General features: G+C 32.8%; 1 protein-coding gene across 1 annotated transcript; it reads right to left on the minus strand.

Moving 5' to 3' along the window:
- Positions 1-20,217: 20,217 nt before the first annotated feature.
- Positions 20,218-26,812, minus strand: CLUB (TRAPP II complex TRAPPC10/CLUB). The gene is made up of 21 exons (XM_078973022.1): positions 26,486-26,812; positions 25,897-26,126; positions 25,621-25,802; positions 25,337-25,520; positions 25,168-25,258; positions 24,920-25,080; positions 24,745-24,834; positions 24,494-24,655; positions 24,329-24,390; positions 24,147-24,237; positions 23,912-24,054; positions 23,414-23,606; positions 22,766-23,311; positions 22,468-22,680; positions 22,012-22,366; positions 21,657-21,753; positions 21,502-21,586; positions 21,223-21,409; positions 20,875-21,143; positions 20,690-20,780; positions 20,218-20,597 (listed from the first exon to the last, which is right to left on the minus strand). The coding sequence occupies exons 1-21, from the start codon at positions 26,547-26,549 to the stop codon at positions 20,410-20,412; spliced, it is 3,684 nt and encodes a 1,227-aa protein (XP_078829148.1). The 5' UTR covers positions 26,550-26,812; the 3' UTR covers positions 20,218-20,409.
- Between the last annotated feature and the right edge of the window lie 271 nt (positions 26,813-27,083).

Below are 27,083 nucleotides of genomic sequence, written 5' to 3' on the forward strand. Positions count from 1 at the left end.
TAATCCCACGACCGGAGGGAAGGAGAGAAGGTGCGAAACCCTCGGTATTTCCCCGCGTCGTTCAGGACAAATGCAATTGCGAAGGGCCAGAAGCCCAACCCGCAATCGTGAGTTACAGACTTTACTAGTAGCACTGAAGGACCCTTGGGGACCAGCAGCACGTTTGCCATTGAAAGTCCTGTTACGTTATGTCGGATCGGTAAAACCCAACACTTCGTAAGAGAGAGAGAGATCTTCGGGCCTTAAGATCAGGTCATTGGGCTAGCTAGGCTCAACGAACAAGATTTTACACTTTTGGGGCCCAAAGATGGTGCATAGACGTCTGCGCACACTCGTATATATAGTGAATTCTCCATCGTTATTTGTTATGAATCGAAATGTTGTAACGTCGTCGTGTTAGTGGTTTTGGATTTTTATTGGTTCGAGACCGAACCAATTCGTTTAACAACGACTTTTGGTATTGTAGTATATTGTATTTCGTCGACGAGCGTGGTACCATCAATTGGTCAAATTTCATGTATTAACTAACCTTGAAGATTTTCTGTTTTCAGCCCCTCCTTAATTGTAGAATTTACTCTTTTTACCCCTTTATTTAAAAACTTTCCGGTTTGGTCCTTAAATCAATTTTCTTGACATTTTTATACCAAAAATTATTGAAATAAGTATTTTCCAGAATATTTATCATAGAAAATAGTTTAAGCCCTTGAAACTTCAATTTTCTCGGTTATAGCCCCTCTTTTTCGCAACTTTTACATTTTTGACCCAATTTGGAAAAAATTTTACAACTTTGGTCCCTTTTAAATTTGGAAAGCATTTTAAACCTTTGAAAAGCATATGGAACACTTATAGTCCACTGTTTTACAGAAAAATGCAGTTTTGGCCCTCCAATTTAGAAAATTTCGCATATTGGGCCTTATTGGGCCGAAAATGTCATATTTAGCCCAATAAGCTTGGAATTTATGTTTTTAACCCTCTAAATAGTATATTTTCAGAAAATACATTGTGTAAACTGTTTTGACTCATCTTACCCATCAGATTTCGAAATATTTCACTTTAGGCCCTTTAACTTTGTATTTTCAACATTTTATGTCAAAAAAATGAGTTTTTAGCCCAAGTTAAGTGTTGTCAAGCTATTTAGCCATTTTCTTAGTATACTTTGCAATGAAGTGGTATATTTTATGCCATAATAAGATATAAGTCTCGGTTTTTAGCATTTCATACTAAATCTATCATCAAAATCATACAAAACATACACATAAGCATAGAAATCAACCACAACATACACATAATGATGGATCTACACTTTTTCTTGTATCCTCCCCCACAAAAACTCATAAAAACCGAAAATAAGGGGATATGAAACTCACCTTGGGTGTTGATTCGGTTTTTGAAGAAAGAATGGAAGAAATGAAGTGATTTTTGGCCTTTGCACTCCTTGATGAAATTTTCGAGTTTATGGGATTTTCTAGAGTGCAAGATCATGATTTTTGCATGGATTAGGAAGAGATTTTTGATAAATATGGAATACAAGTCATAGATCCAAGCAAAACCTTACCTTAGATGATGATTTTGTGGAAGAACTTCCTTGAATGCTTTCTAAAATTCGAGATTTTGGAGGTAGAAGAAGAAGAAGCCTTGAGTGAATTTTAGAGAGAGTTTGTGAGTGTTTTGTGTGTGTGGGGTGTTGCTCTCGGCCGAGTTCAAGAAGAGAGAGGAGTGGAGGTGATTTTGAAGTGATGTTGCATGGAAATATGGACTAACTTGCATGGATACCCAATGGATAATAATGAGGTGGCATACTAAGGTCAACTCTCTTCTCTTGGGCTTGTTTTGGGCCTTGGGCCGAGATTTTTGGAATGGAAGGAGAAAAATTGGGCTTTAATGCCCTAAACCCATGTAGATGTTAAGTTGGATGGTTTTTAGTCCCAAAAGAAATATAGTATGATTTTTACACTTTGTTGGGCTAGTTTAGGTTAATCATGGTTCAAAATTTTGTATTTATTTCATTCTAGGCCCAATGTGGCCCAAAATGTTGAAATAAATAGATGTGGGTCCAATTAGAGCCCAATTAGGGTTCTAAGCCCATGATAGTCCAATTGGAAGCTTATTGGTCCATTTGGATCCAATAAGGAAGTTCTAGTCCAAATAGACTTAACAAGAACTTCTAGGGTTTTCCAATTGTTTGATGACTACTTGTAGTACTTGTATAATGTATTTGATTGAAGTTTTTGATTCACATTAGCTTGAATGTATAGATTACATGACACAAAATTTCCAGTTGTGACAAATAGCTAAGGTTGTAGTCTAATTAGTAATTGGATGTTTATGTTGTTGTGATAGTGCGGGGATTTGAGTGATCCAACATTCGGATACTTTTAGTATGATCCAGCAGTGTGAGGTGAGTTTTCCCTCACTGTACTTATGGGTCAAAGGCACCAAGTTCGACCCTTTGGGTTGCTATCCTGGTTTATCGTATGATCGAGTATTGTTGTGTTCTGTTAGAATTGTATCGTGGTAGACGGGATAATGTTATGTGTAGTGATCTATAAGATTTGTCAGTTTGTTATTGTTTGGTTATTTGTATGCTTGTCTGTTATATGTATGTGTCGACACAGTATATGTGTGGTTGGGTTGAGGCGGCCATGCTTTGTGTTGAAGGCCAACAAACCCAGGGCGTCCCGGATAGACTGAAGGTCAGTGGGGTGTACCAGTCAGGTCGAAGGCCCGGAGAGCGATCCAGATAGGTTGAAGGTCCGGTGTGGCATACCAGTCATGCTGAAAGTTCTGTGAGCAATCCAGGTAGACTGTAGGTTGGTGGGGCATTCCAATCAGACTGAAGGATCCGTATGCATGTTTATTATTATTATTATTCTAGTTTTGTATTGTGTTGGTATTTTCTTTTTCTTTTTTTTTTTTTTGGGGGGGGGGGGGGGGGGGGCTCACTAAGCTTCGGGATTACAAGTTTTGGGTTATGTTTCAGGTACCTCAGATGATTGCGGGAAGGAGAAGGCGTGATCATGTACCTCCTCATGTTTTGTTTATGATTTTGGGAAAACTCTAATAGTAGACATGTTTTGGAAAACTATTTTGTAAACAAATGATGGTTTTGGGTTGTTTAAAAAGTTTAAATTTTTCGTGAAATTTATGGATGTTACAGACCGGTAGAGATAGCTTTTAGAGCAATGATCAGTGCAACTTTTCTTTCAGGCTGTGAGGTGAGCTTTCTCACTATATCCATGGGTGAAGGCACTAATTCCATCCCATTACTTATTATTGTTGGATTAATGTCTAAGTCCATAATTATAATTGGTAAGACTTGACCCGACCCGGCATGATCCATTTGGGTTGCATGGCATCAAGCATTTAGATAGACTATAATGAGATAAATAACACTTAAGGTTTGTTAATATATTATAAGCTCTAATATATTAATAAGATTATTTAATTAGTATTGATCAAGAATTAATCTAGAATTAATTAAGTGATCAAAATAAGACTAATTAAATATATGGGTTGATTGTGTAAATCATCCATACTTGTATAGTGGGTTAATGCTCCATGGATTGTCAAGTTGGGCTAAAACCCATAAGATGCTCCATGGATGCTCCGTGGTATATTTGAACCCATGGATCCAAGGAAATGGAAAGCCATGACAATTAGGGTTTACCCTAATTGTCACTAACTATATAAGCATCTATTGTTGACAAAATCGGCCACTACACTATGTGTGAAAAGGGCTAGCTGATTTTCATGAAGTGTGTATATTCTCTCAAGTTAATCCAAGTGTATTTGGTGTTGTGTGAACCATTTGAGGTGTCACACTTGGGGCATTAGGCACTCAAGCTTAATGAAGACATTCTACATCAAACATGTATGTAATTCTAACTTGAGATATTCATATGAATCAATGTTATTATGCTAGTTAGGATGAATACCTTGGAAAGTTTATATTTGCATGTATAATATAGAAAACATAGATTCAAGGTATTTAGGGTTGCGTGTACACTTAGGGGTGTTAGAATGCTCAAAACCCAACAGTGGTATCAGAGCCTAGGCTTGTTTTCTTGTTATACTTGCAAAATTGGCTGAAAAATCGAAGTTCGGTGTTGTTTGCACAGCAGACTCGCTGAATCCTTGAAGGGACTCGATGAGTCCAAGGCAAAAAGCATCCAACTCGTCGAGTTTGTTCGTGCACTCGGCGAGTTGGACCCCTTGACAGCATATATTCGACTGTTTTGGATGGAATTGGAATAGGAACATTACCCTAAGCTGTTTTTGGACTTATAAACTTATTTTTGATGTGGTAATGTTCATACTAATCCAATTTCAAAGATAATTATCAATAGATTCATGTTTTGGATTAGTTTAAGAGTTATGCTAATTACATGAAAAAGTTTGATGTTAATTATCTTTGTTCATATGAGTTGCTTAGATTAATAGAAAAATTGATTGATTATGTGTCTTTAATCCATTTTAATCTAAGAATTGATTCTGAAATGTGTTTGTGTAACTTGTCCTCAAGTTACATGAAAGGTCACATTTAAGTTTCTTAAAACTCATAAAAGTTGGCAAAGGTTACAAAATGAAGATTCATGTCCTCATTAAAAGGTTTTATGACTCCATAACTTGTCCTCAAGTTATGGAGGTTCAAGAGTCTCTTCATTAAATAATAAAAAGGTGTAACCTTAATTAGTTCCATAAGTTACAAAAGAAGAAGAGTTACATTCTTTAATGGCTTAAAGTCCTTCATAACTTGTCCTCAAGTTATGGAACTTGAAGAGTTTTCTTAATTAAAACTACTTTAAACACATAAGTTATGGAATTAAATAGTTTTGAATAATTTCAAGACTTTTCTCTCAAGTTTTGGAATTTGTAAAGTTTTCCCATGAATACTTTAATTTCAAGTTAAGCCCTTAGAATTTTAAAAGTTAAAATTCAACCCTTATACTTTATACTATTACAAGTTAACAATATTTATATATGTATAAGAGCAAGTTGTCTTACCATTAGTAGGCCGCATTCACGAAGCCGATCTATAAGGGGGGCATAAGGTTACTGCCTATAAAATGGCAGTTTAATGGATGTCCACTCTCACCCACCGCTTCCTTGACTAGTGGATGGTCGTTAGCTGAACGGGTAGGACAAGGACTATAATTCTCCCTTCATTAAAAGTATTAATGATAAATACTAAGTAACTAACTCTTAGTAATACCCAATCTTAGTTACTTAGGAAAATGTGAATTTAGTGCTAATCCATGAAATTACACTTTGCACTTTGTTTAAGTCGGTTAGTGGAGTGTGTGTGGTTAACTGGCACACTAACTCATATTTAACAAGGTAGGCAAAGGGTAACTTAATGTTTATCATAGTATCAATAGAGCGTGTGTGGTTAACCGACACATCGATTGAGGGGTAAAAATTAAGGGTAGCAATTATATTTGCATGGTTATTCACACCTTGTTTTGTGATCCTCGGTATCTCAGTCATAAAACCTGAAAGGCACACTCGAGATTGAAACATCTCATTGAACAGTTCAATGAATCTCAAAAGATCTAGGATTTTCAAATCCAAGTAAAACCTAATTAAATTATTTTGTTTTCATGGTGGAAATTGGTGAATCGTCATTCACCTACCTTCAAGTATTCTATAGCTTGGATTACGACATCCCTCTTCCAAGTTATAAAATATTGTGTTGGGTCCTAGCCTTAATATTTCATATTGGATGTTATATTAAGGACTTTAAATAAACTATCTTGAATATCTCCCAAAAGATGTCTAGTTCAGACATCTATGATCATCCCAAATCTCTTTGAACTTTACTTCCTCCACCTCCAATTATTCTCCCTAACCTACAAGTTCAAGGTCACTCAAGCCCTATTGGCAAGTAAAGTCTATGTGTGCTCACATCTTGGAGATGAAGTTACATATTGACAAGCCGGGAGAGTTGGGTGTCAAATTCTTAAGAAAGTTGGATGTCCATTAACTTTCTAAGTCACATAGTGAGTTACCTTTGGGACTACTATGAAATAGACTATGACATGACCCTTAATGATCTTATCTATTTTCTTGGTACTGCTGAATCAGCAATGATTTGGAGTTTTGGTAAAGTAAATTTGATTAGTAGATCAACTTCCCAAACCTTCAATGGACATTGACAATGGTTGCATTGGATACCCAGTAAAAGCTTTCTCTTCCCAATTGAAAGGGATTGGCCATAGTCAACTCGGTTGACCAAATGGTAAAGAGAAAGGCTAAGTCTGAGATTGTCTCATGTACCATTCCCAAAGGGTCTATATGTTTCTATTGCCAAAAGGAAAGGGCATCGGTTGCGAAGCTGCCAAATTTACCTGAAAGATCATAAGGCTGGTAAAGTCAATAAGTTTGACTCTACTTCAGGTAAACTCCACTATCTAACTCTGTTAAGTTTCTATTCTGAGATTCTTGTTACATGATGTGACTGGGTCACATGTTGATGTTGTAAGAATCAAAGAAAAGTGAAGAAACTTAAAGAAAGAGTATGTTGAATATGATCATAGATGGATTTCTATCGCATAGTTTGAAGATCGTATTCTTGAGCTACTTCTTAGGAGTTATGATATATTGCTTAGGAATAAATAACAATAAAGTTTTCATGTGCTTTTGCACTGTAAGGATAGTTTCTCCGCAAAGTTTTTAAAATAAAAGAAAAAACATTTTGATTTTATTTATTTTAGAATATCCTTACAATGGCATTTGTGGGGAAAAAAATTGTTGCTTATATGATTCCATTAAGAGCAAGAGTGGAAATATGAATTTGATTCTTTTATTTATGGTAGTGTCTAAATTTACCAAATAAGGAAAGTAATTCTTCACCTAAGTTTAAATTGGACTGAAACTTGGAATCATGAAAGTTGTATAGTATGATGAATGAGAACTTTCAAGCATTGGAAAATTAAGACTAATTACTTGTTCACATGGATAAGTGAATCAAGTGAAGGACTAAGGGATCGAGTACAAACTCTTGTGCACTGATCAAGTCCACCACAAAAGATCTATAAGACTATTCATCATGGTTTACTAAAGTTTAGTAAATATGGTTACACTTACAAGTTTAAGTGTAATTTTGATACATTGGAAAATTTTCGATGTATGGCAGAACGAATGAGAAGAATCAAATTAGGCAGAAGGATAAAATTTTCTCAAATATGAAAATATGGGAGAGTACTTTAGTATCATGTTACATGATCATCTTAATGATTAAGAGACCTTATCACAATTCATCCTCTAAGTGCATTCTGATAGCTAAAAAGAGGAGCTATGAATTGTTGAAGTGGTTAAATCAAGAAGATGTTCATACTTCATTCCAAAAAAAATTCTTAGAGTTATATTCCAAAGATCATAATCTGAGTGACACATCTTAAAGAAGTTTTATTAACACTTGTCAAATGTATGAGTAAAATGTTTTCTACTCTTGTACATTTGAAATTGGTATGTTGTGATGTTTTGGATAAAAAAAAGACCAACTTATGTCAATTGTGTGAAGTGTTTGTCTTGATAAAGAATTATCACTATCTCTTGAATGTTTGACAAGAGAGTCTTATATGTCAATGGGACGGTGGGAGTCTTAAAGGTCTTTAAAGTCTCAAGAACTAATCAAGAATAAAAACCTGAAGTTCTTCACTAGCACACGACTTGAGGTTTATAACCTATCGTGCTGAAATATTCTATGCCCATTCCAGTTGAAGTTGGCTATACATTTTAAGTTCTGCATGTTCTCAATTGTTTGCATAACTACTTGGAAGCAATGGCATGCCCTGTACTGCCAAGTGGCAAGAAGTTAAGATTGCATAAGTTCAGTCCATATGAATTTGGGTTTGTCATTAGCCTTGTCTTGTTATTATGGCTTTGACAAAATTCACTTGGAAAGGAACACATACACCATAAAATCTAAAGGTCATAAGTTTTCTCTCCTATTCATGAAAATGATGGTGAGGAAACACTTTCACTAAGTAGATTTTAAGTAGATAGCAAAGGTTTAACAATTGAAACTATGATTACGACATCCCTTTTCATAGTTCTAAAACTGTTTAGACACACATGTGTGCTATCTAAAGGAAGGTGTATGATTTCAATAAAGTTTTATCGAAGCATATTGTATCAGAAATCTGAACTTTGATTTCTAGAAGTCCAGCTGATTTCTAAGTACATGTCAAAGCTAGTGGGAGCATAAGTGTTATGCTGATAATCATCATGTAAGTGGGAGCATGATAATTATGATAAGTATTGCAAGTTACCAAAGTTAATTATAGAAAACAAAAAGTGTCAATTCGTGAAGTTGCAAGGGTTGAAAAGTTGTTTTGCTATAATTAAGGGAGAGGAAATTATACTTCATGTCAATTCTAAAAGGCTTAGAATGAGTTTTTTAAGTTTAGATTGAGATTTTAATCATTGTTAGTCAAGGATATATATATATATATATATATATATATATATATATATATATATATATTGTTGGATAAGGTGTCTAAGTCCATAACTTATTTGGTATATACTTGACCCGACCGGCATGGTCCATTTGGGTTGCATCTCATCCAAACTATTATGGATAATTTTATGAGAGTTATACACATATGTTTATTAATATATTATGAGTTATAATATATTAATATGAAGTTACGTTATTTAATTAGTTTTAGTATTAAATTAATTATGAATTAATTTAGAGATTAAAAGGAAGACTAATTAGATTATGGGCTATTTGTTTTATATAGTGTGGGCTAATACTCATTTGTTAATGGGCTACGCTTATGTGGAAGTCCATGGATGATCCATGGAGCTTTTAACCCATGGATCCTTGAAAAGGAAAATACATGGGTTATTAGGGTTTCACCCTAACCATGCACACTATATAAGCATGCTTATGGAGCATGAAATGGAGCCTAAGGAGAAACTAGTGAACTAGTGTGTGTGTGTGTGTGTGTGCTTGTGTATGGCCGATTTTATACAAGTGTGTATACTCTCTCAACGTTTTCCAAGAGTTTGTGGTGTTTTGTGATTCCATTTGAGGCATTCACACTATTGGTGCTTGGCCCTCAAACTCCTTAGAACCAAACTCATCAAAAGGTATGTAATCTCTTCTAACTCTTTTATGTTGAAATGTTCCCCATGCCATGTTAGATAGGTTATAAACCTTGGAAAATTTATTATTTTGCATGTATTTAGACAAACATAGATCCAAGGTTTATTAGGGTTGCATGCACACTTAGGAAGTGTTAGATTGCTCAAAACCCAACATATATATATATATATATATATATATATATATATATATATATATATGAATTTTGTGTTGGAATGGCTCAACATAAGGAAATTCTATATATTGGTTCGTTATTTGCGTTCTATAATTTGATTATGATTACGGCATCCCTTTCATAATTTGAATTATGAGAACTTGGCAAATAGAAATATTGTAGCAAAAGACTGGTCTAGAATCATGTCTTTATGTGAAACATCATGAATCGTGTCCCATTTGCTTTGGGTACAGGATCGATTACATGTGCTATAATATTTATCCTTTCTAAATTCTTCCAAATGCGTTGGGCATTAAGAAGGGAAAAGTCTAGAACTGGATATGACAAATGATTAAGAGATTGTCGAGAACAATCTAAGGTTTACCAAAGATTGGCTGATCAGGGACAGTTGGAAGTATAGTGTTAATTTTGGAAGGACCATATTGACATATTTTGAAAAGAGACAACTTTTGTTCAGAAGTGATAGTCAAAATGGGAATATGGGAAGCTGGAAGTTGTTCAATAAATCTGTGTAAGATTAGGAAACTTAATGCACGAAGGACGTTTCCTGTAGTTAATCTCCATTGGAATGCTCTATAATGTTTGTTGTCAAGTCTTTGTGACTTTGTGCATAATCATTACAAGAGGATCAATGCATATAAGTTTAGAATCTAACAGATTTCGGTAAATGGCATGAATTTGGAATTCTTGCATTTACGGTAGGGATTTTGTACTGTGAAATGAGAATCATTGGAGTTATGTTCAATCGATCTATTTCACAAAGTAAAGATCATAGACAAACATAGTGAGCATACTTGGTGTATGGCATGACTAGTGTTTAGAAAACATAGTGTACATGCTTGGAGCATGGGACAACTATTGTCTTAATTCAAGAATAAAGTTGATAGTTGAAACAGTCTGCAATGAATAATGTGTGATCCTATTATGATAAATAAAAGGTGTTTTATTTATATTCATAAGTTCTGAGACCATATTAGATTTAATTATTCTTGTGTTTCATTTTGCATGTTTTGACTTCCAGAATAACTAGGTCGTTCTTCCTGAATGACAAAGTTATTCAAACCATCGACAGTCGGTCATATGTTGGAAGTAGATATGAATCAAGACTGTCATGTGTTGGGCTTGTAGAGGTCTAAGATGTTGGACAATGTGGTGCTACAACACTCATGAGTGCTCATAAGTTCTGAGTATTGGATTCAACCTGCGCTCATTGGAATCACTTCATGGATTTTATCATGAGTGATCATGAGACGATAATATCTTATATTATTCAAACCTAGAGATATGAGTTGTTACTATGAGTTGGTTATACATTGATTGCACGAAAACGAATTGGTAACTCGATGTTATAAAATGTTCCTTTGTGTATGATTCAAAAGTAGTAGAACAAGTCATATGAGTCGAAGTTTATCCATTCCTTTTACCTTCAGGATAAAAGCAATATTTGTGGGCCGTTCGATGATTTAATGATGACACATGTGAGTGCTTGGCCAAGCCAGGACTGATTTGATCTGTTCAATCAGTCAGTCATCATAAATCAGAAATCCGAAAACAACAGGTGGACATAGAGAATGATGACAATCCATGTCTCAGTCCATTTGATATCTAGAATGGAGGAATATATGAACCCTTATCTAATGGACAAGTCATTGACAAAGGTTAGAGTTCATCGACAAGGTCAGAGTTCGACAGAAGCTTTTGAGAGCTACAATTGTTGATCGGTTCCTGAAGTCATACGCAATAATAGTTTTAGACTTATCCAAGTGGGAGACTGTTGGATTAATCTCTAAGTCCATAACTATAATTGGTAAGACTTGACCCGACCCGGCATGGTCCATTTGGGTTGCATGGCATCATGCATTTGGATAGACTATAATGAGAGAAATAACACTTAAGGTTTGTTAATATATTATAAGTTCTAATATATTGATAAGATTATTTAATTAGTATTGATCAAGAATTAATCTATAATTAATTAAGTGATCAAAAGAAGACTAATTAAATATATGGGTTGATTATGTAAATCATCCATACTTGTATAGTGGGCTAATGCTCCATGGATTGTCAAGTTTGGCTAAAACTCATAAGATGCTCCATGGATGCTCCGTGGTATATTTGAACCCATGGATCCAAGGAAATGGAAAGCCATGACAATTAGGGTTTACCCTAATTGTCACTAACTATATAAGCATCTTATTGTTGACAAAATCAGCCACTACACTATGTGTGAAAGGGCTAGCCGATTTTCATGAGGTGTATATATTCTCTTAAGTTATTCTAAGTGTATTTGGTGTTGTATGAATCATTTGAGGTGTCACACTTGGGCACTAGGCACTCAAGCTTCATGAAGACATTTTACATCAAAGAATAAATGTAATTCTAACTTGAGATATTCATATGAATCAATGTTATTATGTTAGTTAGGATGAATACTTTGGAAAGTTCATATTTGCATGTATAATAGAGAAAACATAGATCGAAGGTATTTAGGGTTGCATGTACACTTATGAGTGTTAGAATGCTCCAAACCCAACAATTATGTGGAATGCTAGTTGTCTATGTGATGCTTGCATGAAAGACCAATATCTGGCCCCTGGTAATTGTACGAAAGACCAGGATTTGGCCCATGGAAATGGTATGAAAGACTAGGATCTTGCCCCTGACAATCGTATGAAAGACCAAGATTTGGCCCCTGACAGATGTATGAAAGACTAGGATCTGGCCCGTGATACTTGTATGTAATACCGAGATTTAACCATCGGTATTACAAGGAAAGACCATGGGGGTAGCCCATGACACTTGTATGTTTTGGTACGTGGTATTTTGGGGAACTCACTAAGCTTTGTGCTTACGGTTTCATATTTATGGTTTCAGGTACTTTCGATTCGAAAGGGAAGGGTCCGACATGACTGCACAACATCCCCCAGAGTTTTCCGCATTGGCAATTAATGATGTTACTCGGATGTTTAAATGATATATTCACTTTGATCAGTTTTGGAACAACTCGTTTGTATGATTTATTATTTTAAAAATAAAAATAAACACCTTGGATTTTCGGGACGTTACAGCGTGTAGATGTTTTCTCTCGTATATTGTTTGTTTTTTATAAAACTGCAGACAAAAAACTATGTGTGTCCTATTTTTGGAGCAGGCATGGACTCACATTTTTTCAAGTCTACAGATGTTTTCTTGATAAAATAAAAGACACATAATTTTCTCTTTACAAACTTTAAATATTATTTTATGTCTTTAAAAAATTTGATATATATATATATATATATATATATATATATATATATATATATATATATATATATATATATATATATCCAAACTAATATTTTAATTAAAACCAAATTAATCTTTAAAAGCATGGAATATTCAATGTCATTTTATAAAGCGAAGATATATTCAAAGTGTAAAAACATATAAATAAATAGACAAAAGTCACAAATTGTTTGATACATTCAATGTCAGTTCAAGTTCAAATTTAATGTTATTAACTTTATTAATTAAACAACAACATAATATTATTTCGATAGATCCGATATCCATTTTGTAATCGATAACCATTTTTAACTATGTATTAACTGAGAAAATAATAACAAATAATCTTATTCAACCAACTTAATTTTCATATGTTTAAGGATTCTGATGATACATCATACTTTTTTATTATTTCTTAATCTTTGAATTTTCTCATAAATGTTTTCATGTACATAATCTTTTTGCATTTAATACTTTTTATTGATGATTTTTCATGGATGGTTTCTTCAATTTTCTCATAAATAGCATTTAAAAAAAATGCTTTGAATCAACTAATTGGTTCTATTTATGGTTGATGATTGTTTTGAATTTACAATTTAGTTTTTTTTTTTATATAATTTATAGATAACTATTATAAAAGGTAATTGAAAAAACAATTAAGTTAAGGAAAATCGTTTTTTAAATTTCAGGTTATTTTAGCAGAATATAAACTTTAAAAACATTTTATCTTCTTCTTACAGATTGCAGATATTTGATCAATGTCTTCTTCTATAAATGTTTGTAGATGTGGTTCATAGACTGCATAGCTTTTACCTCTTAAAAAACATAGTACAAAATTACGTAAATGGTCCTTGGGGTTGACAAAATAGACAAACTTTAGTCATTATGATGAATTATTTGCATAGATGATCCTTGTATTTTCAAAATGTTGCAAAAATGATCATTTTAACTAACAGTGTTAACTTTTTCAGTTAAGTTATTTATGAATGATACATATGCCCTTCCTATCATAAGGATTGTTTATGTAATTTGTTCATGCCATATGGACCATTTATGTAATTTTGTCTATTATTTTTTATCTTCTTATTTTATTTTATTTATATTTTTTACGAATTTTTTGTTCAAATATAATGTTTAATTTTTTTATATTTTTTTTTCGCTTATATTTGTTGATGTTTTTGTTCAAATAAACTTCTTAATTTTTTTGACGTTTTATTCAAATACATTTATTAATGTTTTTTTTATGTTTTGTTCGAAAAGAAAATTACATTATGTTCGAATATATTTTTAATGTTTTTTTTTTTTACTTTTTGTTTTTTTATAGGCAAATTGAGTCATCTAACCATTTGTTATTGTATTTTATAAAAAATAACCACTTTTTTTTTAAAAAAAAATGACCACTTAATCCACAATGTATACATTATGGTCCGTATTATTAAACGTGTGAAATCCGACTCGGTATTTTGGTCCCCCAGTCCAAGACATCCTTTCGTACTTTGATTTGGACTTCTACGTTCCATGCTACTCCAAATTCGAAAAATATCTTCTATCAGTGAAGAACTCCAACATCTATTGATATGTGTCAATTGTTTGTATGATTATATGTGATTATATGTTCAAGATAAAGTTGAAGTATTTTTTGTATGATTATATGTGATTATTTGGAAATAATTCGTTTTGCTTCGATTTCGGTGGTTAATAGTGATTAACTGGAATTAATCACATAAAATTAAAAAAAATAATAATAATATAGCAAAATGAATTATTCCAATCCGTACTATTGTAAAAAAATCAAATTAATCAAAATTTACCTCTAAAACCAAATAAAAATGATTTATGTCCAATTAATCACATATAATTATACAAAAAACATTTCTATTTTATTTTGGACATATATTTAAAGTAGCCAAGAAAAAAAAAATCCAAACATAATACGGAATGGGGGTTTTTGACAAGGGGGCCACAATATGGGATCATATCTAACCCGTGTAATAACATAGCCTTAAATGTATGAATTTTGGACTAAATTGTTATTCTTCATTAAAAAAATGTGGATATTTTTAAAAAAAATTACAATATAAAAATGGTTAGATTACTCAATTTCCCTATAAAAAAACAAAACATAAAAAATATATTAAAACTGTTAAAAATATATTTGAACAAAACATCAAAAAATTTATCCAAACAAGACATAAAAAATAATACATGTATTCAAATAAAGCATCAAAAAATTTAAGAAATTTATTTGAACAAAAAAATCAAAAAAATATAAGTGAAAAAAATAAAAAATTAAACATTATATTCAAAAAAACATCAAAAAATATAAATAAATAAATAAATATAAAGATAATAAATAATAGACAAAATTACATAAATGAGCTCTATGGCTTGAACAAATTGCATAAACGGTCCCTATAAAATGAAGGGTAAATGTGTCATTCCATAAAAGACTTAACTAGAAAAATTAACACTAACCACAAGACCATCTATGCAAACAATTCGTGATAAAGACTAAAGTTTGTCTATTTTGTCAAGCACAATGACCATTTATGTAATTTTGTCAAAAAATAATCGAGTCGTGAAACTAAATTTATCATTAAAATCTCTTTGGTGTTCAAAAACTATCATTATAGCAAGGTATTGTAGATAAATATTGATTTGGAATCTACATGGTTGTGATTGATTTAATACGTAATTTTAGACTTATATTTAATCTGCAAGTCATCTAACATATATGGTCTTGTGCCTTAAATTTTGATAAACACGGTCCCATAAATGTAGTCTTCATCTATGGGTTTCCAACTCAAATATGAAGGGACAAATGAAAGGTCGTTTTGGGCCTTTAACCGAAATCGGGATTAGGCATGGAAAAGTTCAATCAACATCTTTCAATACAATTATGGTTTACCCTCTCGACTTAGAACATCTTTGACCGAAGATAAGATTAAAATAAGTGGTATTTTAATGGTATCACTTATGCACAAGAGATACATTTTAGATGTGTTATATACCGAATATAAGTCGATAATTATATATTAGATCTATATTAGTCACGTAGATGTCAAATCAATATTTACCTGCAATATCAAATATCAGGTCATAATGGTAGCTTTTGAACAATTAGAAAGAGTTTAATTGTAAATCATTTACAGTAAATAGTTTAGTGATTAGATGTTTACAACCCTCGAGTAATATAAAAACATTTAAGGACAATAGTCATTTTGTGCAGTTTAAACACAGAGAGAGATTAGCAAACATCATGTTGGTTTTAATTTCTATCTCACCTTTTAATTTGCCCGACAACGGAATAGTCTCCTTATACTTTTCTTATAATCATATATGATCGTGAAAGATCAAACTAACTTTTGGACGAAACTTGGTAAACAAATAATAATAGTTTGATTTTATAATTTCCAACTAACTTACATATAATTCTAAATATTATTTCGTGTTTTGTTTATGTTAGATATTATAATGATCGAATATAATAATTCTTAATTTATAGTATCGTGTCTAGAAAACAAAATGTATTTGACTGGTTATCATACTTACGACCAAATCGGTTTTAAGCCGACAAAATGTATATGGTGTTAAATTTGAGTCAATTCCATCGTATAGTGCTTCATATGGCACCGTGGTGGTAAATTATGGAATGTTTGATTTTGTACTTTATATTTTTTATTATAATTATTTTTAGATCTAATGCCTCATTTATTATGCAACCTTTTATATTCATGGACCATGGATCTGGTGGCAGCCACTCAACGCGGTTTTTAAGCTGTTTTTTAATACCGTTTGCTGCGTGGAACATTTTTCTTTCCTTTATTATTATTTTTTTCAATTAAGAAATATTTATATAGACGTAGCGGGCAAACGAGCAATAAGCTGTGTCGTAATCCCTTTTTGGATGGCAAAACTAATTCTTTTAAAAACAACATCTATAGATCTTGGAGTCATAACATTACAATACATGACTTGTCGGACTCTATTGAGTAGCTCCACAGCTTCTGGTGCAAGGAAACTGAAAGTATCAAATGCAAAGGGTATAAACGTGTGTTGATTTTCTATGCACGCTTTCTCATGTTTCGCCACTTTGTTTGATGCAGCTTTTAAAGCAGTTTGCCCCATCGTGAAAACTTCACTCCCCAAACCCACAAGAAGGGAAATCCCTGTTAGATCCACACATTCATGTTTTCCTCCAGCCCATCCAAATACTAAAACATCAGTCGGTCTAAGTGTTGATCTTCCTTCCAATGGGTCAGTCAGAAAGTTCACAAGTGCCTCTTTCTTGACAGAAACCCCAGCGCGTGTAAATATGTCAAAAAGAACATCCCTAACCAGATCGTGTCGGTACTTAAAACCCGAGAGGTCTTTACAATGAACTGCATGTTCCCCAAACGAGTCCAAACACACCTTACGACAAACAGGGCAAGTCTCATCTGCCGGAAATAAAAGGATCATAAGGTGATACTTGAAGTTGAAGATGACATGATACCTTAAATCATTTCATTTGATCCAATAAAAAGACAATAAAACCCACATATTAAGGGGGTGTTTGGTTTAGTTTTTCATAGCCTAAAAGTATTTTTTTGGAAAAGAAGAAAAGCAAAAGATGTTTGGCAAAACTAGTTTGAAAAGCTACTTTTGTAGTTTTTATACAAGGAAAATGAACTTTTTAAAAAAGTCAGGAAATCCTGACTTTTTATAACTTTTCCAAAAAAAGACTTTTAGGTTCTGAAAAACTAAGTCAAACACTCCCTAAAATTAATGTAATGATGAAAGGTAATTTACCAAAAGTAAACCGAAAAAGTTATACGTGTAGTTATATAAAGTAGTTAAAACTTAACCTAAAATATAAAACTAATGTTGTTGTTTTAAATTTTCAAAAAGCCGCAAATTTAAACCCGGTTAAGTTTTATACCATATAACCGTACCGAAAAAATAGAAATAACCACATTATTATTTATTATTATATTGAATTTATACATTATTTATTTAATAAAAATATTGTCAAAAAAGACCATTTTTCAGTGGTGATTATTTAACTATTAGGCATATTTGTTGAATGAAATAAAGCAACTATAACATAATAAAAAATGCAACTTGTAAGAGTAAAATCGGCCAAAATAATGATTATTTGCAACAAAATTCTAAAAATAAATGAAAAGTCCACAAAGTTCTACAAATAAAAGAAAATCAACTCAAAAATATGGTTTGGACATGAAAAACCGTATCATTTTAACCATATCAGCTCATTTTTCAGTTAAAAACCAAACTGCACCGAAATAACCTTAAAACTGTACATAATCAAAACTGTAAATTTCGGTTTTTCCTTATAGATAACAGCAACTTGCGGTTTGCGGTTCGATTTGGCCCAAAAACTGCACCGCACTCACCCTACCGTATTGAATGCAAAAATAACTAGTATTACGGTATGTTTGATAAATCTAGTTGGTAGCAGAAAGTTCGAAGCTAGAAATTGCTAGTTGTGTTTTTATTTATTTAGAAATGTTCGATAAATTTATATGTACACTTTTTAAAAATATAAATTAACATAAAATGTTACGATCACACATCCATCAAAAAGTAAATTAAGTTAATGGCTTATAAATCTAGATGTCCATTCTCCTACAAGCGGACTTTTGATACTAAGTTCTATACTTGGATTTATGACTTGATATGAGCTTAGTATTAGATGAGTTCATATCATAAAACATAAAAGCTAAAAGCTAAAAATTCGTGGAAGCTAGTTAAAATAACTTTTCTAGATTATGATTTTTTTTATTTGAAGTAAAAGCTTTATATCAATAGTCCCGAAATAAATCTTTTTCTTTAATTCAATAACCTAAAAACTAAAATCTCCTGAAAAGTCTTTGTCAAAGATACAGTATATTAAAGATAATTTAGCGAAAACTCGAATTTTTTTGGTTTTAAACAAAATCGGTCATATTATATTTTATAAAGAATTGTTCATTAATCTTATGGAAGATAGATACAATTCTAGAAAGCAATCAATCCAACAGAATTTAAGATTATATTTTATCACTTTTCCTATCCATTAAAGGTCTTTTCATATACTGTTTTTAAGATGTTAAAGATATCTAATTGTCATGAATTTGTCGATTCTTCTAATAATTTTAAAAGAGCACCACCATTAGTGGCGAAGGAGACGGGTGATTGAGGAGGACTTTTGGTGGAAAAGAATAAGCAACAACCGTCATCACCAAGCACCCGCCGCACATGCATTTGTCAATATATGTTGCTATCAAATTGCATCTATCAACCATCAATTGCCTTTTCTTTGTTTGTTGTCGAAAAGTTTTGGATTTGTAGCATCACATCAAAATGATAGTTACATGTTTGAGCATTTGATTTATTTGTTGTGGGAGCCATTTAAATCTCTTCTAAAGAAAAGTTTTGTTGTATTCAATTATCTATAGGAGGGTGGAATGGATGTTAGGCGGAAAAAAAATGATTTTTTAAAAGCTTAAATTTTTATTTTTTTCTAAAAGGGTTTGTTTCATAAAAAATATTTTACATTTAGACTTTTTTTCTAAATAAATCCAACTTTTACCTATTCTATGTTATTTCATAAATGGAGCAACCATGTCACAAGAGTTGGATTGGGTTTATTAGATAAAATACCATAACTTTTGTTTTTCTTTTCCTTTTTTTTTCAAAATAAACTAAATTCTAACATATTCATTGTTATTTCATTAATGTAGTAGGTTACCAATAGGTATCCATAAATCTCACTAACTCACATGCGTCCCAAGCATCGGTCATCTCAAGTTATTTAGTTGGATAATATGTTTTCCGCCCTAAATTTGGTTTAAAAACTTCATAACAACTAACCAATTACGTCTAATGTGTCATTTTTAGCTTAATTTCACTATGGTTATGATTTCCCCGATAGAGAATCAATCTTTCTTTAATCAAGGTTTCATCTTAGAGTTATAATTCCACATACACACAATGCAAGTTCTTAAAAGGTCAACATGACAATCATCATCTTCATTTCTAGCTATTAACAACTCATAATATTGTGGATTACAATGGAAATTTCCATGATCAAACTCATTACATAACCCACTCCCCATTTTTTCTAAACCTTAGTATTATCATCAACACAAGAGTAAACGAATTATCTTATATTGTTTGATGACCTTTCTTGTAAAATGTATGTGTTCTCTTCACTCTAATCTTCTGTGATACTCTCATACACTCAAAATTACACCATGCAACGTGCACACATAAATCTAGAAGAAGAATGAGTCAAAATGAGCATGATTTCCTTTTAGTTCATTATTCAAACAAAAAAAAATCAATTCAAACAATGTAAGTATGATCAGACCAAACACCTCCATGCCTTTCCTTGTTCAAGTTCTTGTAAGCTTATAATGCCTAAAATTCTCAACACAAACCAATTATTGATGGTTCAAATATTATATTAACTTCCTTTAATCCTCCTCTATCCCTAAGTGAAAGGTATAACTCCTTGATTCTTGGCATTAGAAAGTAAACTAATGTTTTGTTTAGGTATAACTCCTTGATTCTTCACATTTAGTCCTTAATGATTAATATCTATTGAGTAATGTCTCCATAGGTTCCTAATGATCTCATGACACCTAAAACCAAAAGTATGAAAACGGTGGAATTCTAAATAACATCAATATTGATGAATATTAACGTATGAAATGAAGTATGTGAGGTAGTGACACTAAATGAATAAAGCGATTGAAAGTAAATCATAGACACACACACACACACAAATCCCACATAATAAAGATACAAAGTTAGGTTATAACATACATATAACCTAGCACCTACAAAAGTCACGATTTCATCTCTAGGCAGGAATGGGAATGGGAATACAGAAGGAGGAGCTGAGAGGTGGAGGGGAAACACAGACCAAGTGGGGCCCGGCTGGGTTGCAACTAATATTACCCTCACCAATTTCCGGTAACTCCAGTTGTGGGGGCCGCATGTACCCAGCAACCAATGGTACGCAGAGGATTGAAATTTCTATTCTTGAACCTGTATATTTCAAAATCAATATATAAAATTTATTAATTTATTAAATGTTGAGATATTGAAAGAGGATTTGGATTATAAAAGGTTAGTCGTACCTTGCTTTGTGGAGAGAGGTGCATGGCCTCGCTTCCTCCCAGCAATCATCCAGTTTTCAGAATTTGCGTTTATTTCATATACTACCTCATCCTGTTCGCAAATCAAATATATGATTTATTAAGTCATTTTTACTTTTTTATTGCCAAAAAAAAAAAAAAAAAAAGTAAAAATATTAGAAACTTACGTATTGTTCATCCTCGAGGTACTTCAACCTTTCAACTCGCCACTTCATAGTAAAAAGCTGGCCGACTCTAAGGCCTTCTGGAGGAAGGGGAAGAAAACCAACTGCCAAACAAGGTTCCAACACTGGTCTTTGTAAAACAAGAGCACTCTTAAAAGTCAACATCTGTGAAGACTCATCCTCAAACATAGGAGTATGCGATCCAAGATTTCTATCCCCAGATATTTTATAGTTTATGTTTAATATCGTATCACTATCAGGATTTATGTCATCTGTCAAAAAAAAAAAACAAGAAATTAGTTACTTTTTTGTAAAGACGAGTGACAAAATGAGAAATAAAATAATGCTTACCATTTGTGGCTAGGGATATAGTGAACAAGATTCCAGCTGTTGATGTAGAAGGAACTACAAGTGGAAAGAAGGCGGATGTTGGTCTTCCGTTACTTTGACTTTCACCAGCGAGGGTAAAACCGTCTTTTAGGTCCAGCCAAGCATCGTGTATGGTTAAGTTAGCCTTCACTTGTGAGTGGAGTATCACCTGGGAATGTCAGTAAATAATTATTTATTTATTTATTATTATTATTATTATTATTTTGCATTTAACCCTGACAAGACTTGAAATGAATATACCTGCAAAAGCAAGGTGCCATCACTGCACTTATCTGCTACACGTGTGCTGACGTGGAATGGATTGGTGAAGTGAACAGCTATAGTCCTACAAATAGTGGCAAAAATCTTAAGAATTTGGAACTGAAAATTTAATTAAATTATTAAAAACTGAAAACCTATCAAATTTTTGATTGCGTGATACTCCAAATTCAAGTTTCAAAGCTACAGTCCTTAATCCATCCACAACACTCGGTCTTCCGGACGAAACTGCCCCTACAGGAAATACCTATAGATTATTAAAAGGAACGCATTGATAAAAAAGAGTAAATTACATTTTTGGTCCCTGATATAGCTGGTTTTTGCAATTTTGGTCCTAAAAATATAGCGGTTTTACTTGGAACAGGAACCAAAAACATCAAATAAGGACCAAGATTGTAAGAAAAAGAATCAGGGCCAAAATTGAAAAAATCAGCTATACTCAGGGACCAAAAAAGTAATTTATTCTAACTCTAATAATAATAAAAAATGAACCTGCAGATGTTCCTCTTGCAAGTCCTTCATTAATGGCACGAACAGGAACCCATAAAACACTCTCTATATTACTTGCCCACTCAGGCAACTCTATGCTACCATTCTTCAAGGTTAATTTCGTAATTTCTTTAACAGAATCATTATCGTTCGTTTTATCCTCTAATCCGTATTTCTCCATTTCAATGGGAAATGACTCTTCTATCCTCAATCCAGGACCAGTATCAATATGTAAAGCAGCTCCTTTTAGGGAATAATTTATTGGTTTGACAATTATACCCACCCATTGAGGCTCATTCATTAACAATGCAGATGACACCGCTGCAGCAAGATCAACAAGTGCCCTTGGTTTAAACACCTAAAAGTTGATAAACAAATGAAATTTGTAAAATGACCAATCTACCCCTGGTGGCTGTAAGTACATCCAACTTTAAGAATAGAGCTATCTAGTATTACTACCTTAAGAATTGGTCTAGTTGGCTTCTCGTAACTCATAAGATCATCACTTTCAGCAGGACCACCTCTGGAGAATCCATGAGACCTAAAGCGTAAATGACCAATTTGCCCTGTAAGTACACCCAAGACATAGGAACCTGTTTGCTGAGGGGGTAACGAAAGTGTAATTGTGTTTCTCCCAGGGTTTAGTATTGTAGCACCCGAGCTCCTGATTGTCTAAATATTGAAAGAACAAAAAAAAAAAAAAAAAAATCAGATTCTTTTTTTTTTTTTTACTCAAAATTAAGAAAAAAGAAAATACCTTAACACCTTCATCAGCATTACTAGTAGCTGTCAAGGTAAGACTGAGTGAGTCAAGAGTGATGTCATCAGGAAAGCCACTCCATAAAGTTACACTCAGATTCCCTGGATCGCCATCACAGAGCTCTAATGGTGGACCAGAGTTCCCAGAAAAAGTAATTAATGATGACACATCTAGAGGGACAGGATTGTCCATTTCACCATGTGCAAGACGAACAACTTCTGATTGAAAAGACTCACGTTCTTTTTTCAAAAACAGATTTTTATCAAGAGAGAGTAATCTCACACAAGATGATAAGTAACCAGCTTGATCATTAAGTATTTTTTGACACTCAGCTAAATCAGGAAGCACATCAGCTAACAAATCCTCCCACCCTTCACCAGAATAAAGAGCACACACTTTTTCATATGACTTTTTTGCTAAGTCATATTCACCATGTTTGAAGCAAACAGCAGCAATTTCACCATCAAGAACAACCCCGTGTCTTTTCCACCATGAATGATGATAGTTCTCAGCAGCAGACTTTGAAAGTTCTAGATACTTTTTCTGAAAACACAAATCATAAATGCTATGAGAAAAGAAACAGTCAAACATGAAAATACTTTTGACTTTTGATCATGCAATGCTGAGGTGGACTTGGACATGCACCTCAAAATCTGCTAAAGATGAGAATGATGTCCATAACCCTTGATCAGATATTGTCTTTTTGAGAGCATGTTCAGCAGCAACAAAGATTTCTGCAAGTTTCATGGGTCGATCGATTGAGCTTTCAAAGTTTCCTGGTGTAGAATTGGTTCTTGACATGGATGTTGGTTGTAATTTGGGAGATGGAGATAATGAGCTGGAATTATATGATAAGTGAATCAGAGTGCCATTTTTTTTTACATGTATAACAAAATAAGGTTTTTGATATTTAGTTATTTATCATGTTTGGTCCAAAACTCAAAACCGTTTTTCGATTTTAGTCCTTATGAAAAGGTTTCATATCGATTTTCTCCCTGAAACCTTGAAAGAAGGACCAGAATATATACAGAACCTTGAAATACGGAGAAATTTTAAAAAAAGTTTCGATTTTTGACTAAACACGGTAAAAATCAAAAAGCACAGGGACCATTTTTGTAACTATAAAAGTACAGGTTTCCATACCCATCAAACAGTTCAAACATATTTCCAGCAGAAAGAGAAGCCCTTCGCCTATTAGCTTCTCTCAAAAGAAACGAAGGCTCAAGAGGTAGTGGCTTCTTTTGAATACCAAAATGTTTAACCCTTGGAGTAGCTTGAAGAATCATCTATATAATATAGTGTCAATTAAGTCAGATATTAACTTTCTTTGTCTGTTAATAACCATAATAATATAAGATATAGATCAATAGATGCATACCTTTTCTTTAGCAAGAACTTCAGATGCTGCATCAGAAGGAACAGAAGGCCAAACTGCTGGTTTAGGCCATGGCAGCATGCTAAGTGAAGCACTGTTTACAAAATTAAATAAATAATTTTTATGGTGAATAAATTACAAAGTTGAAAGCAATTTACAGGAAAAAAGTTGAGTGGCTAGGCTACCTGTTGACTGGACTTCTTTCTATAGCAGAACCATAACCAAGTAAATATGCAAGTCTCATGAACTAACAAATTCAAGAACAAACTTTCAATAAATTAGATAAAAAAAAAAAAAAAAAAAGTAGGTTGATATGTTGTTTTATAAATTATAAGTTATAACCTCTTTACCTTAGCTCTACATAGAGAATATAGTTCCCCACGTACACGATAATATTCTTTTTCTATCTCGGGTCCCACAAGTCCATTGCTATAATGAGCAGCAGTTGCATTGACTAAACTCAAGCAAGAAGTTATAATCCAAACTTCACGTATACAAAAGGGTAAAAAACTCTGGACAATAGAAAGAAATGTAATCAGAAAAAAACCAAGTTGTCAGTTTAGAAAATATGTATTAATACTCACTGAAGTGAATGTCAGACCTCATGAAGAGCCAATGCTTTTGAGAAGCTAATAACAAATGAATACCCTCTTGATGCAACCTCAAATGGACGATTTAGCTTGAACAATAGCTGCAAATGTTTTCCTCTTAGTGAAATCATATACAAGCAATAAAAATGTTACATGTTTATACATGCAACAAAGCATAAAGATTACCTTTGCTTGACAAGCAAATAGATATTGTCTAAATTCAAATTCTCTAAAGGAATCATCTTGAACTATTTGTGTCAATGGTTTTTTTCCAGGGTTTAATAATGCAGCTTGATCATCTCCATGCTCCATTCCTCCAAAGTCCCTTTGCTTTCCTGCTATGTTAACTAATCACATTTCACAAATAAAGTTACTAAATCCACATTTGTTAAAAAAAGTTCAATATACAACAACAAAAATAATTAAAAAAACACCTGTTTCCAAGTAGCAAAGCTCTAGTTCATCATATTCACGTAATGAATCTTCATGTAGATGAGCCATTTCAAACATGAATGCCAAACTTTCCTGTATTTGAAAATATTAATTTAAAGGGAATCCAAGATCAATAAATTTTAAAACAAGTAGAAAAATCATGGGTAGTACCTTTAAGATGAAGAAGTTACAGAAGCTCCAAACTGGTTTGAATCTTTGTTCACTGAGTTTACGGATTTCTTCTTCATAGAAATGTATACGTTTATCAAGAGTGTTTCGAATGCACTCAGTGATTTTAGATTCCAAATCTTCCCAGAAAGTTGTTTCAGGTCCATGCATATCCAATTTACAGCACCTGTTACAATTACAAATTTGCAATGACAGTTTATCTTTTATTCTTTCCCTTTTTTTTGTATTGAAATCAAGATACATTTATTAAGATATAGCAAGTTTACCTTTCCCTCTTCTTTGAGCTAAAATCCACTTCAAGTTTGGCATAAACTTTTTTAGCCATCTTGTTTGCTTGATCATTGTGGGGTGGAGCTCTAGACACAAAGACAATAAACCACTCTCGCTCATCATTTTGCACGATTAATTTCAAACGAGGTTTTAGGATTGTTTTGAACTCATCCAGATCCTGTTGATGATGTGATAACAGCATCATTTGTGTTGTTGAATTTAACAGATTAATAGAAATATTTAACCAAAGTGAAAGATGAAGTATCAGTTACCTCACAAGTCACAAGGACCACGGTTGCATATGGTTCTCTGAATGAAAATAAGAATTGTTCTTGAGGGAATCTACTGCGGAGCCTTGAATCTGTTGTTAGTATGTATTCAGCTGGCAGATTATCCACTAATAAGGGATTACGCGTTTTGTTATTCAATGTAGCTCTTCTTATTGGAAGTCGTTCCTCAAATCCCTTCTTGACTAAGGGCCACAAATCACTCACATCTTCAACTGTGATCAATTAAAAAAGAGATTTTGAGATTTCAACATTCAGATATAACTCATAAGCTATCACGATATGGAAAATTTATAGCCAAAAACTGAAATATATGCATGAATATTCAGTTCGAAAGAACTAGGTCTGAATTTAGAAGAGAAATGTTCGCTTAAATTATGCGATTGAGGAAACTCCAAGGACTAATGGAGGTATTACATTTACATTTCCGCAATGTAAACAAAAACCATCAACAAAATAGTAATAATTTGATCTCTACATGATTTATATTTCTATCAGTTGAATACAAACGCATGTTTCAAATGTAAAATTAGGGCTACAAATAATAAAGGATGGACGGATTAATCAACTATACCAGCAATGACGACGCGTTCACAAGAATTCTTGATCGACAGAAACTGAGCTAGGAAATTCGCCATGTAGGTGATCGATCTGCCGCAATCATACGGAAATCAGTGGATCCAAAGGGCGTATGTCAACTGGAGTGGTTGAAATTGGTCGTAAACAGTCAAATTAAAACCCCTTCAGTGTGATTTTAGAGTATAGCGATTTGATCGGCTCGTTTTCCGTCATTGTCGGGATTCATCTGATCTCATGCTTGTTTCTTGCACCTCTGGTGACCTCCGTGTGATCTAAAGCTGATTGGGTGTGTAGTTTGTAATCAACTTCAGTTTTGGCTGTAAATATTAAAAATTTTGTACCAATAGTTACTATTTATGTAGGCATGATGTTTACTATTTAGGCAATTATATCGATTTTTTGTACATTTTATTTCGATTTCTTTTACATATAAATTCGTAATTTATATTTGATACCTGCGAAAAACTACATAAATACATTAGTTGGTAAGATGTTTGAGTTTAATAAAGTAATTAATTTATTTCGCACGTATTTGGCACATAACGTTTGCAAGCTTCTAGCTTTTAACGTTTGACAAAATCTTACTTTTTAAA

This window comes from Lactuca saligna, chromosome 9 (assembly GCF_052625555.1).
Source record: "Lactuca saligna cultivar CGN05327 chromosome 9, ASM5262555v1, whole genome shotgun sequence".
NCBI classification, from domain to species: Eukaryota; Viridiplantae; Streptophyta; class Magnoliopsida; order Asterales; family Asteraceae; genus Lactuca; species Lactuca saligna.